The sequence below is a fragment of the Sapajus apella genome, unplaced genomic scaffold (genome assembly GCF_009761245.1).
Source record: "Sapajus apella isolate SASKATOON/1434 unplaced genomic scaffold, GSC_monkey_1.0 scaffold10, whole genome shotgun sequence".
Taxonomy (NCBI): Eukaryota; Metazoa; Chordata; class Mammalia; order Primates; family Cebidae; genus Sapajus; species Sapajus apella.
This window is the reverse complement of record NW_022436950.1, coordinates 36,427,316-36,440,776: the sequence shown is the minus strand read 5'-3', so window position 1 is coordinate 36,440,776 and position 13,461 is coordinate 36,427,316. Positions and strand designations below refer to the sequence as shown.

General features: G+C 37.5%; 1 protein-coding gene across 37 annotated transcripts in view; it reads left to right on the top strand.

The window, feature by feature from the left end:
• CARF (calcium responsive transcription factor) overlaps positions 1 to 13,461 on the top strand; it is an 89,250-nt gene that overhangs the window by 35,770 nt on the left and 40,019 nt on the right. For 36 of the 37 annotated variants that reach the window (XR_004269130.1, XR_004269129.1, XR_004269126.1 and 33 more), the window contains one exon: positions 12,256 to 12,376. Coding sequence is in view for 13 of the 37 variants with exons in the window: in XM_032278608.1 (XP_032134499.1) it covers positions 12,256 to 12,376 (121 nt within the window). In the remaining 24 variants the exon portion in view is untranslated. Of the gene's footprint in view, positions 1 to 12,255; positions 12,377 to 12,560; positions 12,628 to 13,461 lie in introns of those variants that run through there. The other variant, XM_032278615.1, reaches the window with a different exon arrangement.

The window sequence follows — 13,461 nt, the reverse complement described above, 5'->3', positions numbered from 1 at the left end:
AGTTTCAAAAGGAATGGTACGAGCTCCTCTTTGTATGTCTGGTAGAATTTAGCTGTGAACCCGTATGGACCTAGGGTTTTTTTTTGGTAGGCTATTAATTGCTACCTCAACTTCAGCCCTTGTTATTGGTCGATTCAGGGTTTCGACTTCTTTCTAGTTTAGGCTTGGGAGGATGCAAGTGTCCAGGAATTTATCCATTTCTTCTAGGTTTACTAGTTTATGTGCATAGAGTTGTTTGTAATAATCTCTGATGATGGTTTGTATTTCTGTGGAATCTTTGATGATATCCCCTTATTTTTTATTGCATCTATTTGATTATTCTCTGTTTTCTTTTTTATTATCCTGGCTAGTGGTCTGTTTTGATGATCTTTACGAAAAACCAGCTCCTGGATTTATTGATTTTTTGAAGGGTTTTTTGTGTCTCTATCTCCTTCAATTCTGCTCTGATCTTAGTTATTTCTTGTCTTCTGCTAGCTTTTGAGATTTTTGATCTTGCTCCTCTAGCTCTTTCAATTTTGATGATAGGTTGTCGATTTTAGATCTTTCCTTGCTTCTCATGTGGGCATTTATTGCTATATATTTTCCTCTAGACACTGCTTTAAGTGTGTCCCAGAGATTCTGGTACGTTGTGTCTTCATTCTCGTTGGTTTCGAAGAACATCTTTATTTTTGCCTTCATTTCATTGTTTATCCAGTCAACATTCAAGGGCCAGTTGTTCAGCTTCCATGAAGCTGTGCGGTTCTGAGTTAGTTTCTCAATTCTGAGTTCTAACTTGATTGCACTGTGGTCCGAGAGACTGTTTGTTCTGATTTCTGTTCTTTTGCATTTGCTGAGGAGAGATTTACTTCCAACTATGTGGTCAATTTTAGAGTAGGTGTGATGTGGTGCCGAGAAAAATGTATATTCTGTGGATTTGGGGTGGAGAGTTCTGTAAATGTCTGTTAGGTTTGTTTGGTCCAGGTCTGAGTTCAAGTCCTGGATATCCTTGTTAATTTTCTGTCTCATTGATCTGTCTAATACTGACAGTAGGGTGCTAAAGTCTCCCAGTATTATTGTGTGAGAGTCTAAATCTCTTTGTAAGTCATTAATAACTTGCTTTATGTATCTTGATGCCCCTGTATTGGGAGCGTATATATTTAGGATTGTTAGGTCTTCTTGTTGCATTGATCCTTTTACTGTTATGTAATGTCCTTCTTTGTCTCTTTTGATCTTTGTTGGTTTAAAGTCTATTTTATCAGAGATGAGAATTACAACTCCTGCTTTTTTTTTTTTTTTTTTTTTTTTGCTCTCCATTTGCTTGGTAAGTCTTCCTTCATCCCTTTATTTTGAGCCTTTATGTATCCTTGCATGTGAGATGTGTTTCCTGTATATAGCATACCGATGGATTTTGGCTTTTTATCCAATTTGCCGGTCTGTGTCTTGTGATTGGAGCATTTAGTCCATTTACATTTAGGGTTAATATTGTTATGTGTGAATTTGATCCTGCCATTTTGATGCTAGCTGGCTGTTTTGCCCTTTAGTTTATGTAGTATCTTCATTGTGTCGATGCTCTTTACCATTTGGTATGTTTTTGGAGTGGCTGGTTCAGGTTGTTCCTTTCTGTGTTTACTGCTTCTTTCAGGAGCTCTTGTAAAGGTGCCCTGGTGGTGATGAAATCTCTTGAGTACTTGCTTGTTCATAAAGCATTTTATTTCTTCTTCACTTATGAAGCTTAGTTTGGCTGGATATGAAATTCTGGGTTGAAAGTTCTTTTCTTTAAGGATGTTGAATATTGGCCCCCACTCTCTTCTGGCTTGTAGGGTTTCTGCTGAGAGATCTGCTGTGAGTCTGATGGGCTTCCCTTTGTGGGTAACCCGACCTTTCTCTCTGGCTGCCCTTTGCATTTTCTCCTTCATTTTGACCCTGGTGAATCTGACGATTAGGTGCCTGGGAGTTGCTCTTCTTGAGGAATATCTTTGTGGTGTTCTCTGTATTTCCTGTACTTGAATGTTGGCCTGCCTTGTTAGGTTGGGGAAGTTTTCCTGGATAATATCCTGAAGATTACTTTCCAGCTTGGATTCGTTCTCTCCGTCACATTCGGGTACACCTATCAAACGTAGATTAGGTGTTTTCACATAGTCCCATGTTTCTTGGAGACTTTGTTCATTTTTTTTAACCTTTTTTCTCTAACCTTGCCTTCTCGTTTTATTTCATTGAGTTGATCTTCGACCTCTGATATCTTTTCTTCTGCTTTGTCAATTCAGCTATTGAAACTTGTGTATGCTTCATGAAGTTCTCCTGTTGTGTTTCTCAGTTCCATCAATTCATTTATCTTCCCCTCTAAGCTGTTTATTCTCATTAGCATTCCATCAAATCTTTTTTCAAGGTTCTTAGTTTCTTTGCATTGGGTTAGAATATGTTCTTTTAGCTCAGTGAAGTTTCTTATTACCCACCTTCTGAAGGCTGTTTCTGTTAATTCATCAGACTCATTCTCCATCCAGCCTTGCTCCCTTGCTGGTGAGGAGTTGTGATCCCTTGGAGGAGGAGAGGTGTTCTGGTTTTGGGTGTTTTCATCCTTTTTACGCTGGTTTCTTCCCATCTTTGTTGATTTATTTACCTGTGGTCTTTTAGTTATTGACTTTCATTTGGGATCTCTGAGTAGACATCCAGTTTGTTGATGATGAAGTTCTTTCTTTCTTTCTGTTTCTTAGTTTTCCTTCCACCAGTCAGGCACCTCTGCTGTAGGACTGCTGAGGTCCACTCCAGGCTCTGCTTGCCTGGGGATCACCTGCAGCAGCTGCAGAACTGTAAGGGTTGCTGCCAGTTTCTTCTTTTGCTATCTTTGTCCTAGAAGGATACCCGCCAGATGTCAGTCTGAGCTCTCTTTTATGGGGTGGCTATTTTGATATACGGGGGTCATGGAGCTGCTTGAGGAGACAGTCTATCCTTCATAGGAGCTCAAGTGCTGAGCTGTGAGCTCCGTTGTTCCATTCAGAGCTGCTGGGCAGGTACGTTTAAGTCTGCTGCAGCAGAACTCATAAACACCTTTTTTTTTTTTTTTTTTTCCCAAGTGCTCTGTCCCGGGGAGGTAGGGCTTTATTTATAAGTTTCTGTCATGCTGCTGCCTTTTTTCAGGGGTGCCCTGCCCAGCGAGGAGGCAGCCTAGTCACAGTCTGCCTGCAGAGGCTTTGCTGAGCTGCTGTGGGCTCCACCCAGCTGCCATGTGAACTTCCCTGCAGTCCCTCTGTGCTCTCACTGGGAGCTGCAATCCTGAGCTGCTCCTAATCGGCCATCTTGGATCCTCCTCCCCTGTTTATTTTTTTAATATGGATTTTTGCTCTTGTTGCCCAGGCCAGAGTGCAATGGCACAATCTTGGTTCACTGCAGCGTCCACCTCCCAGGTTCCAGAAGTTCTCCTGCATCAGCCTCCTGAGTACCTGGGATTACAGGGGCCCAGCATCACACATGGCTAATTTTTTGTATTTTTAATAGAGACAGGGTTTCACCATGTTGGCCAGGTTGGTCTCAAACTCCTGACCTCAGGTGATCTACCCGTCTTGCCCTCCCAAAGTCCTGGGATTACAGGGGTGAGCCACAGCACCCAGCTACATTGTGTTTAAAATACTGTTTCCATCGCTTTCATTTTTATGTAAGAATTTTAAAAGGTTTCCATTCAGGACTACAAAAAGTACTTTAAACAGTACTTATCAGTCTCTGTGTTTGGGTACACTGGTGCTTTGAGTTCAACTGGAAATGTAACATCTGTAACTAGTTCTAACCTGCCAGAGTTGATGTGTAACTTACATTTAATGTGTGTGTGTGTGTGTGTGTGTGTGCGCGCGCATGTGTTTGTGTGTGTAAATATACACATACACACATACACACACAGAACTAAACTCCAGTGTTTGTTTGTTTGTTTTTTGTTTGCTTTTTTTTTTTTTCTAAGACAAGAGTCTTGCTCTGTAGCCCAGGCTGGAGTGTAGTGGTGCAATCTCGGCTCACTCTAACCTCCGCCTCCTGGGTTCAGGCAGTTCTCCTGCCTCAGCCTCTCGAGTAGGTGGGATTACAGGCATGTGCCACCACACCTGGCTAATTTTTGTAGTTTTAGTAGAGATGGGTTTCACCATGTTGGCCAGGCTGATCTTGAACTCCTGACCTCGTGATCTGCCTGTCTCAGCCTCCCAAAGTGCTGGGATTACAGGTATGAGCCACCGCGCCTGGCCTAACCTCCAGTTTTTGATTTATCAGCATCTCACTGACCTGCATACCACTTTCTGGTATGCCTTCTTGAAGAAAAAGACAGCAGTGGAGGTAGGTACTGCTAGCGTATGGAGAATTCGGCATATTCTTGCTGATCTTTGTAGGTAAATGTGTGCCACGTGAGTAACAATGCACAGAGATTAAAAAAAATCAGGATTCTTAAATACTTTTCAAACTGTTGGCTAAAAGTATTTTTGACCAAGTTCATAGTTTGAACCAAAGAAGTGAAAGATTGTTTTGACTGACATATGGAAAATTACTGAGCAAAACTTCTAAGTTGCTCTCTGGTTATTTAGAATGTACTTAACATAAGTAATACTGTGAAGGACAATGTGTCTCTTGTTTAGCTGAATTTTCCAAGTTTTCTACAATGAGTATTTATTACTTTCATAATAAAAGTTATTTTTTAAAGCATAACTGTAATTATAAATTATAACACAAGTAGTCATTTTACCTAGAATTAGCCCTTGTTTCTCTTCATAATCTAGAGCATTCTACAGTTAATCTATGCCATTTTGCTCCTTTATGATCCAACCAAATTGAGTTATCTAGATTCTACAGTTAAGAGTAATTGGTTGAGAGGTGACTATGTACAGGGGAGCCCTTTTTGTTTGTGTTCAGGCTTTCTGGGCCTATACCAGGACTGAAAGGCAAAGAAGGAGTAAGATTCTATAACCATACTGCATCACCAGCAGAGGTTAATATTCAACAAATAATTTAAATGTGAACCAAGTGCATTTTAATATTTTTCACGTCCAGAATGAAATAATTCTGTAGTTTCCCGTTTGTTTGACATTTATTCTAGTTGCTATCAGAACATTTAGAAAGTCTGAGTTTTTTTTCCCAACAGGAAGATAAAGGAGTCTGAACCCTTTTAGGGTTGTCATTTTACATATGGTACCCTTCCAGGCAAAGTTATTTGAGTCTAAAAAAAGTTAACACTCTTTGTAATTGGACTAAACTTTCTGTACAAAGTGAATACAAAGGTGGTTTTACATTGTTTAGGTAGGAGATAGAACAGAAGAGTATATGAAACCATGAAATAGGAAACATATGAAATGAAGTATGGAAAAAATGTGAGAAACAGGGATTATTAGAAATAATTTTCTTCAAATAACTGAAAATCAGAAAGAGAATATTCCCGGAAGCTTAGTGGAACTTTTGGTTTTGTTTCAGTGAACTGTATTTTTTAGAGCAATTTTAGGTTCATCATCAAGTGAACAGAAGGTACACAGATTTTCATATATGTATATTTTCTATACCTGCACATGCTACAACATCCCCTTTATCAACATCTCCTACCAAATGGAGCTATTTGTTTTTGTTTTTTAAATTTTTTTAGTTTTATTTATTTATTAACTTTTAACCTTTAGGTTAGGGGGTACGTGTGAAGGTTTGTTGTGTAGGTAAACTCAGATTGTATAGGTTATTTCATCACCCAGGTATTAAGCCTAGTACCCAATAGTTATTTTTTCTTCTCCTCTCCCTCTCACCCTCCACCCTCCAGTGTCTGTTGTTTCCTTCTTTGTGTTCATAAGTTCTTCTTATTTAGCTCACACTTGTGAGAACATGCTATACTTGTTTTTTTGTTCTGGTATTAGTTTGCTAAGGATAGTAGCCTCTAGCTACATCTATGTTCCCACAAAAGACATGATGTTGTTCTTTTTTTTGGCTGCATGGTATTCCATGGTATATATGTACCATATATTTTTTATCCAGTCTGTCAGTGATGGCCATTTAGGTTCATTCCATGTATTTGCTATTGTGAATAGGGCCTTAATGAACATTCACATGCATATATCTTTATGGAAGAATGATTTATATTCATCTGGGTATATATCCAGTAATAGTATTGCTGGGTCAAATGGTGGTTGTTTTTTTAGCTCTTTGAGGAGTCGCCATACTGCTTTCTACAACTACTGCTTTCTACAATAGTTGAACAAATTTACACTCCCACCAACAGTGTATAAGTGTTCTCTTTTCTCCATAACCTCACTAGCATCTGTTATTTTTTTTTGTTTTACTTTTTTAATAATAGCTATTCTAACTGGTGTTAGATGGTATCTCATTGTGGTTTTGATTTGCATGTCTCTAATGATCAGTGATATTGAGCTTTTTTTCATATGCTTGTTGACTGCATGTGTGTCTTCTTCTTTTTGAAAAGTACCTGTTCAAACTAGAAAAAACTACTTTAAATTTCATATGGAACCAAAAAAGAGCCTGTATAGCCAAGATAATCCTAAGCAAAAAGAACAAAGCTGGAGACATCATGCTACCTGACTTAAAACTATACTACAAGGTTACAGTAACCAAAACAGCACGGTAATGGTACCAAAACAAGTGTATAGACCAATGGAACAGAACAGAGACCTCAGAACAGAGACACCACATCTACAACCATGTGATCTTTGACAGACCTGACGAAAACAAGCAATGGGGAAAGGATTCCCTATTTAATAACTGTTGCTGGGGAAACTGGCTAGCCAAATGCAGAAAACAGAAACTGGAGCCCTTCCTTACACCTTATACAAAAATTAACTAAGATGAATTAAAGACTTAAAACTATAAAAACCCTAGAAGAAAACTTAGGCAGTGCCATTCAGGACATAGGCATGGGCAAAGACTTCATGATTAAAATACCAAAAGCAATTGCAACGAAAGCCAAAATTGACAAATAGGTTATACTTAAACTAAAGAGCTTCTGCACAGCAAAAGAAACTATCAAGCAACCTACAGAATGGGAGATTTTTGCAATCTATCCATCAGACAAAGGTATAATATCCAGAATCTACAAGGAAACAAATTTACAAGAAAAAACAACTCCATCAAGAAGTCGGTGAAGGATATGAACAGATATTTCTCAAAAGAAGACATTTATGTGGCCAATAAACATTTTAAAAAGTTCATTATCACTGATTATTAGAGAAATGCAGATCAAAACCACAATGAGATACCATCATACACCAGTTAGAATGGCAGTCATTAAAAAGTCTGGAAACCACAGATGCTGGGGAGGCTGTGGAGAAATAGAAACGCTTTTATGCGTTGATGGGAGTGTAAATTAGTTCAACCATTGGGGAAGATAGTGATGATTCCTCAAGGATCTAGAACCAGAAATACCATTTGACCTAGCAATCCCATTACTGGGTATATACCCAAAGGATTATAAATCATTCTACTATAAAGACACATGCACATTTATGTTTATTGCAGTACTACTTACAATAGCAAAGACTTGGAACCACCCCAAATGCACATAAATAATAGACTAGATAAAGGAAATATGGCACATATATACCATAGAATACTATGCAGCCATAAAGAATGAGTTCATATCCTTTGCAGGGACATGGATGAAGCTGGAAACCATTATCCTCAGCAAACTAATACATGAATAGAAAACCAAACACCATATGTTCTCACTCATAAGTAGGAGTTGAGCAGTGAGAACACATGGACACGGGGAGGGGAACATCACACACCAGGGTCTGTCAGGGAGCGGGGTGAAGGGGGAGGGAGAGCACTAGGATAAATACCTAATACATGCAGGACTTAAAACCTAGTTGACAGGTTGATGGGTGCAGCAAACCACCATGACACATGTATACCTATGTAACAGACCTGCACATTCTACACATGTATCCCAGAACTTAAAAAAAAAAAAAGTGTCTGTTCATATCCTTTGCCCACTTTTCAATGTGGTTGTTTTTCTCATGTAAATTTGCCTAAGTTCCATATAGATGCTGGATATTAGACCTTTGTCAGGTGCATAGTTTGCAAATATTTTCTACCATTCTTTAGGTTGTTTGTTTACTCTGTTAATAGTTTCTTTTGCTATGTATAAGCTCTTAAATTTATTTAGATTGCATTTGCCAATTTTTGCTTTTAGTGTTTTTGTCCTGAAATCTTTGCCCATTCCCCTGTCTGGGATGGTATTGCCTAGGTTGTCTTCCAGGTTTTTATAGTTTTGGGTTTTATATTTAAATCTTTAGTTCATCTTGAGTTTATTTTTGTATATGGAACAAGGAAGGGGTCCAGCTTCTGTCTTATGCGTATGACTAACCCGTAGTCCTAGCACCATTTACTTAAGAGGGAGTTGTTTCCTTTATGCTTGTTTTTGTCAGCTTTGTTGAAGATCAAATGGTTGTAGGTGTGCAGCGTTGTTTCTGCGCTCTCTCTCTCTTCTGTTCCATTGGTCTGTATGTCCGTTTTTGTAGCAGTACCATTCTGTTTCGGTTACTGTAGCCTTGTAGTATAATTTGAAGTCAGGTAACATAATGCCTCCAGCTTTGTACTTTTTGCTTAGGATCACCTTAGCTATTTGGGCTCTTTTTTGGTTCCATATGAATTTTAAAATAGTCTTTTCTAGTTCTGTGAAGAATGCCATTGGTATTTTGATAGAAATAGCATTGAATCTGTGAATTGCTTTGGGCAGTATGGCCATTTTAATGATATTGATTCTTCCTATCCATGAGCATGGATTTTTTTCCATTTGTTCGTATCTTCTCTGATTTATTTGAGCAGGTTTTTGTAATTTTTTTTTTTTTTTTTTTTTTTTTTTTTTTTTAAATAGAGTTTTTTTTTTTTACCCAAGCTGGAGTATTGTGGTATGATCGCAATCTTGGCTAACTGCACCTCTGCCTTCCAGGTTCAAGCGATTCTCCTGCCTCAGCCTTCTGGGTAGCTGGGATTACAGGACGCCCAGCTAATTTTTACAAGCCTTTTGTTATTCCTATTGTAGAGATTTTTCACCTTTCTGTATTCCTAGGTATTTTATTCTTTTTGTGGCAATTGTGAATGGAATTCCCTTCCCTGAATTGGCTGTCTTGGTTGTTGTTGGTATATTGGAATGCTAGTGATTTTTGTACATTGATTTTGTATCCTGAAACTTTGCTGAAGTTGTTTATCTTCTAGAGGCGCTTTTGGACTGAGAATATGGGGTTTTCTAAATATAGAATCATGTCATCTGCAAACAAAGATAGTTCAGATTCCTCTCTTCCTACCCGGATGGCCTTTATTTCTTTCTCTTGCCTGATTGCTTTGGCTAGGACTTCCAATGTGTTAAGTAGGAGTGGTGAAAAAAAAACAGGAGTGGTGAGAGAGGGCATCCTTTTCTCGTGCTGGTTTTCAAGGAGAATGCTTCCAGGTTTTGCCCATTTACTATGATGTTGGCTATGGGTTTGTAGCTAAGCGTTTTGTTTTTCTTAATTTATTTTAATTAATTTATTATTTTTAAGAGGTATGTCTCACTCTGTTATCTAGGCTTAAGTGCAGTGGCACAATCATAGCCCCCAGAGTAGCTAGAACTACAGGGACATACCACTGCCATCAGCCAAATGAAGCTTTTTGAAAGAAATATACATTTCTTTTCTTTCAATGTGACTTTTTTTTTTTTTTTTTTTTTTTTTTTTTTTTTGAGATGGAGTCTTGCTCTCTCACCCAGGCTGGAGTGCAGTGGTATGATCTTGGCTCACTGCAACCTCTGCCTCCCGGATTCAAGCGATTCTTCTGCCTCAGCCTCCTGAGTAGCTGGAATTACGGTTGCCCGCCACCATGCCCAGTTAAATTTTGTATTTTTGTGGAGACGGAGTTTCTTATGTTGGCCAGACCAGTCTCAAACTCCTAACCTCAGGTTATCCACCTGCCTTGGTCTCCCAAAGTGCTGGGATTACAGGTGTGAGCCACCACACCTGGCCCAATATGACTTTTTATATAAAAGTTATTAATCAAGATTATATAGTGAGTGAATCTGCAATGGATGAAGAGGTTTTTGGAGTGAAGCTGAATTGGTCTTTTGGGTTTATTAGAAATATTGTACACAAAGAGCCCAGCAGGTAAAAGACCACTCAGCTAAAGTTTTCTGATAATTTTCATGGTCTGCCTGAAATAGAATGTGTTGTAGCAGATGACTCATCAAAACCATGTTTGCTTTCATTGCAAAGATTAAAGATAATTAGCTGGTTTTTTAAAAATAGGAAAAGTAATATTATTATCACTGTCAGATTATATTGATTGAAAATAGTTTTTTAGGTACCGGGGAGAATAAGCTAAGAAGTGAGAAAATAAATGAGACTCTTCTCTTCTATGCTTGGGAAACATAGTTTCAAAATTAAGAGGATATTCTACATACCAGTCTTAATTATGAATTTTAAATATGATTGAATAACTTGTAACAACTTAATTTTGTTTAATTTGGATTTAAAAATAACCACAGCAATCATTTTCTAAGAATGAATATTTTTCCTTTCCCCAATCCTAAAAGTTAAATATATATTTTCACAGATATTCAATGTCATTATAAGGGGTAAAGAATTTAAAACAATATTATTACTGTTGCCTTTTAATGTCCAGTAGGGTTTTTATGTTTTTTTTTTTTTTTTTTTTTTTTAGATTAAGTAGCATTGTCAAATACTGAGAGGCAGTACAGAGGGATGGTTTAAAGGAGTCAGATTGCTTCAATCATAGCCTACCATTAAATAGCTCTGTGTAACCTTGTATGAGTTTTGTAACCTCTGTGTGACAGTTTCCTCATTTATAAAATGCTTATACTTGATATACATGTGATGAGGATTAAATGAGGTAATGCATTCAAAGTCTTGCCACTTAGTATGCACTCAGCATGTGTAAGCAGTTGTTCTCATCAGAGTTTACAGTTGCTATTTCATGCTAAAGTGATGTGTTGTGGCAGGATATTTTTATCTCAAGAAACTTGTTAAACACTGGGGGAAGGAAGGAAACAATTCCCATTCTTAATTTCTGGAAACTATTTATGTTATATTAATATTTAAAGCATTCTAGTTTGTTGAAGTTTTTTCCCCCAACATTTAATTTTTTTAAATTTATATTTGCATTTTTTTAAATGGCCCTTTTTTTTTTTTCAAGACAAAGTTTTGCTCTGTCACCCAGGCCGGAGTACAGCAGCATGATCATGGCTCACTGCAACCTTGACCTCCCAGGCTCAAGTGATCCTCCCACCCGAGCCTCCAGAGTAGCAACAGGCACATGCCATCACATTTAGCTGATTTTTAAATTTTTTTTGTAGAGACAGGTAGCCCAAGTTCAAACTCCTGGGTTCAAGCGATCCTTGCCTTGGCCTCCCAAAGTACTGAGATTACAGACATGAACTATAATCTGTCAAGCATCAGCAATATTTTCATGTTTTACCTAGCAAAAGGGGAGTCTGGGAAAGTGGATTGAAATGATTAAGGATTGTTACCTGCACTGAAGAGGTCAGGAAACTTCGGATAAAACTGTAATACTGTGTCAATAGGAGAGTAATAAGTAATAAAATTTATGTGATGTCCAAAAAGTCTTGGAAGCATCAGATAAGCTTAATTTCAAATACTGTATTAGTTATACTTTCAAATGATAGGTCCAAAAGTTTTTCTTCAACTTCATATGCCTTTTTAGTTGATATTCCTCTAAATTTGAGGGAGTGGGTTCAGTTGTTAAACTGAAAAAAGTACAATAAATATACTATTTTCCCTGTGTTTTCAGACTTTTGGGGCACGCTGTAGTATTCTTTATGAACTGTAGAAGTTATATATAAATGCTCAGATACAAACATAAATCCTATTTAATTAGGCATTTAACAAGTTACCATTTTTAAACTAGTGAAAATGACTTTAACCATAAGACAAATGATAGCCACACAAATAGGTGAAACATGCATGAATAATACACTAATTGGCAAAAGGTAAATGTATTAAGTCCAGACAGACTAATTCAGATTACCAAGTAATTAGACTTCATGCATGTGTAATGATTAAGACTGCTGATGGTTAAGACCCTAGGATTAGCGTCAAAGTGCCTGTTTTTAATCCTGGCTTTACCGCTTATCAGTTGTGAGACCTTGGAAAAATGATTATGTACCTCAATTCTTTCATCTATAAAATGGGGGAAATCATAGAATCCACCATAGAGCTAGGTATGTGTTTAGTAATTTATTTAACTAATAATTTTTGTTAAATCAGTGTAGGCATATGCATTTGATTTTTTTTTCCTAATGCTTCCAAGATGATCGTTGCCAGCCCATCAGAAAATGGACAGGTACTTCGTGTAATTCCATCTACCCAGACAGGAATGGCACAAGTGATTATACCTCAGGGGCAGCTTGTGGATGTGAATAGTCCTCGGGGTGAGTAACAATGGGATATAGGGGGTTTGAGAGTGTTTTTAAAACATAAATATTTTAGAAAAATCACCTCTTGAAAGTCAGTGCTAAAATTGATCTCTTTAAGGTAAAGGATTATGAATTGAATAATTAGAAAACGGTTCCTGGCCCAAATAAATTCAAAGTTCATTTTTCAACTCCTATCTAGGTTAGCTGTCTATTTCATTTTGGAATTCTATGAAGCTGGTTGATTTCTGCTTCCTCCCAAATGACCAGTGAGCATAAAAAAAATCCTTCTTAATTATACAGTAACAATAGCAGCAGCAATAGCAAGAATATAGTGCTAATAGCTACTGAAGTTTTTATTTATATCCTTAACAATTTTAATTTATTTATTTGTTTGTTTTTTGAGACGTAGTCTCGCTCTCACTCAGGCTGGAATGCATTGGTGCCATCTCCACTCACCGCCACTTCTGCCTCCCAAATTCAAGTGATTCTCCTGCCTCAGCCTCCTGAGTAGCTGGGATTACAGGCACACACCACCATGCCCAGCTAATTTTTGTATTGTTAGTAGAGATGGGGTTTCACCGTGTTGGTCAGGCTGGTCTTGAACTCCTGACCTCATGATCCACCCACCTCGGCCTCCGGAAGTGTTCGGATTACAGGCGTGAGCCACCTCACCTGGCCTCTTTATCAGTATTTTTATAAGCCATGTTACTCATTACTTTTTTTTAAAACCACCCTTTTTATCTTCTTGCTCTTTTCCTCTTTCAACTTGGCCCCTTCAGGTTCAGAAAGGAGAATCGTGCTTTTTATTTCTCTTTATATATTCTTTCTTTACCTGTTTAATAATATGCCTGTTAGTTCTCTTTTTTTTTTTTTTTTTTGCTTTCCTCCCATTCCTCTATTTGAATCTGTTTTCTAACCTCAGAGCTGTACTGTTTTGTTGCTTCATAGCTAATGGTTTAGGGCAGATATTTTTACCTTTGTATTAACATTCTTTGTTAATAGTCATTAAGACTTAAGAGAAAAATATAATTTACTGAAAACATTATGAGCACAGTATATAAACAAAATTAGTTTTACATTTTCCTATATATTTATAGAAC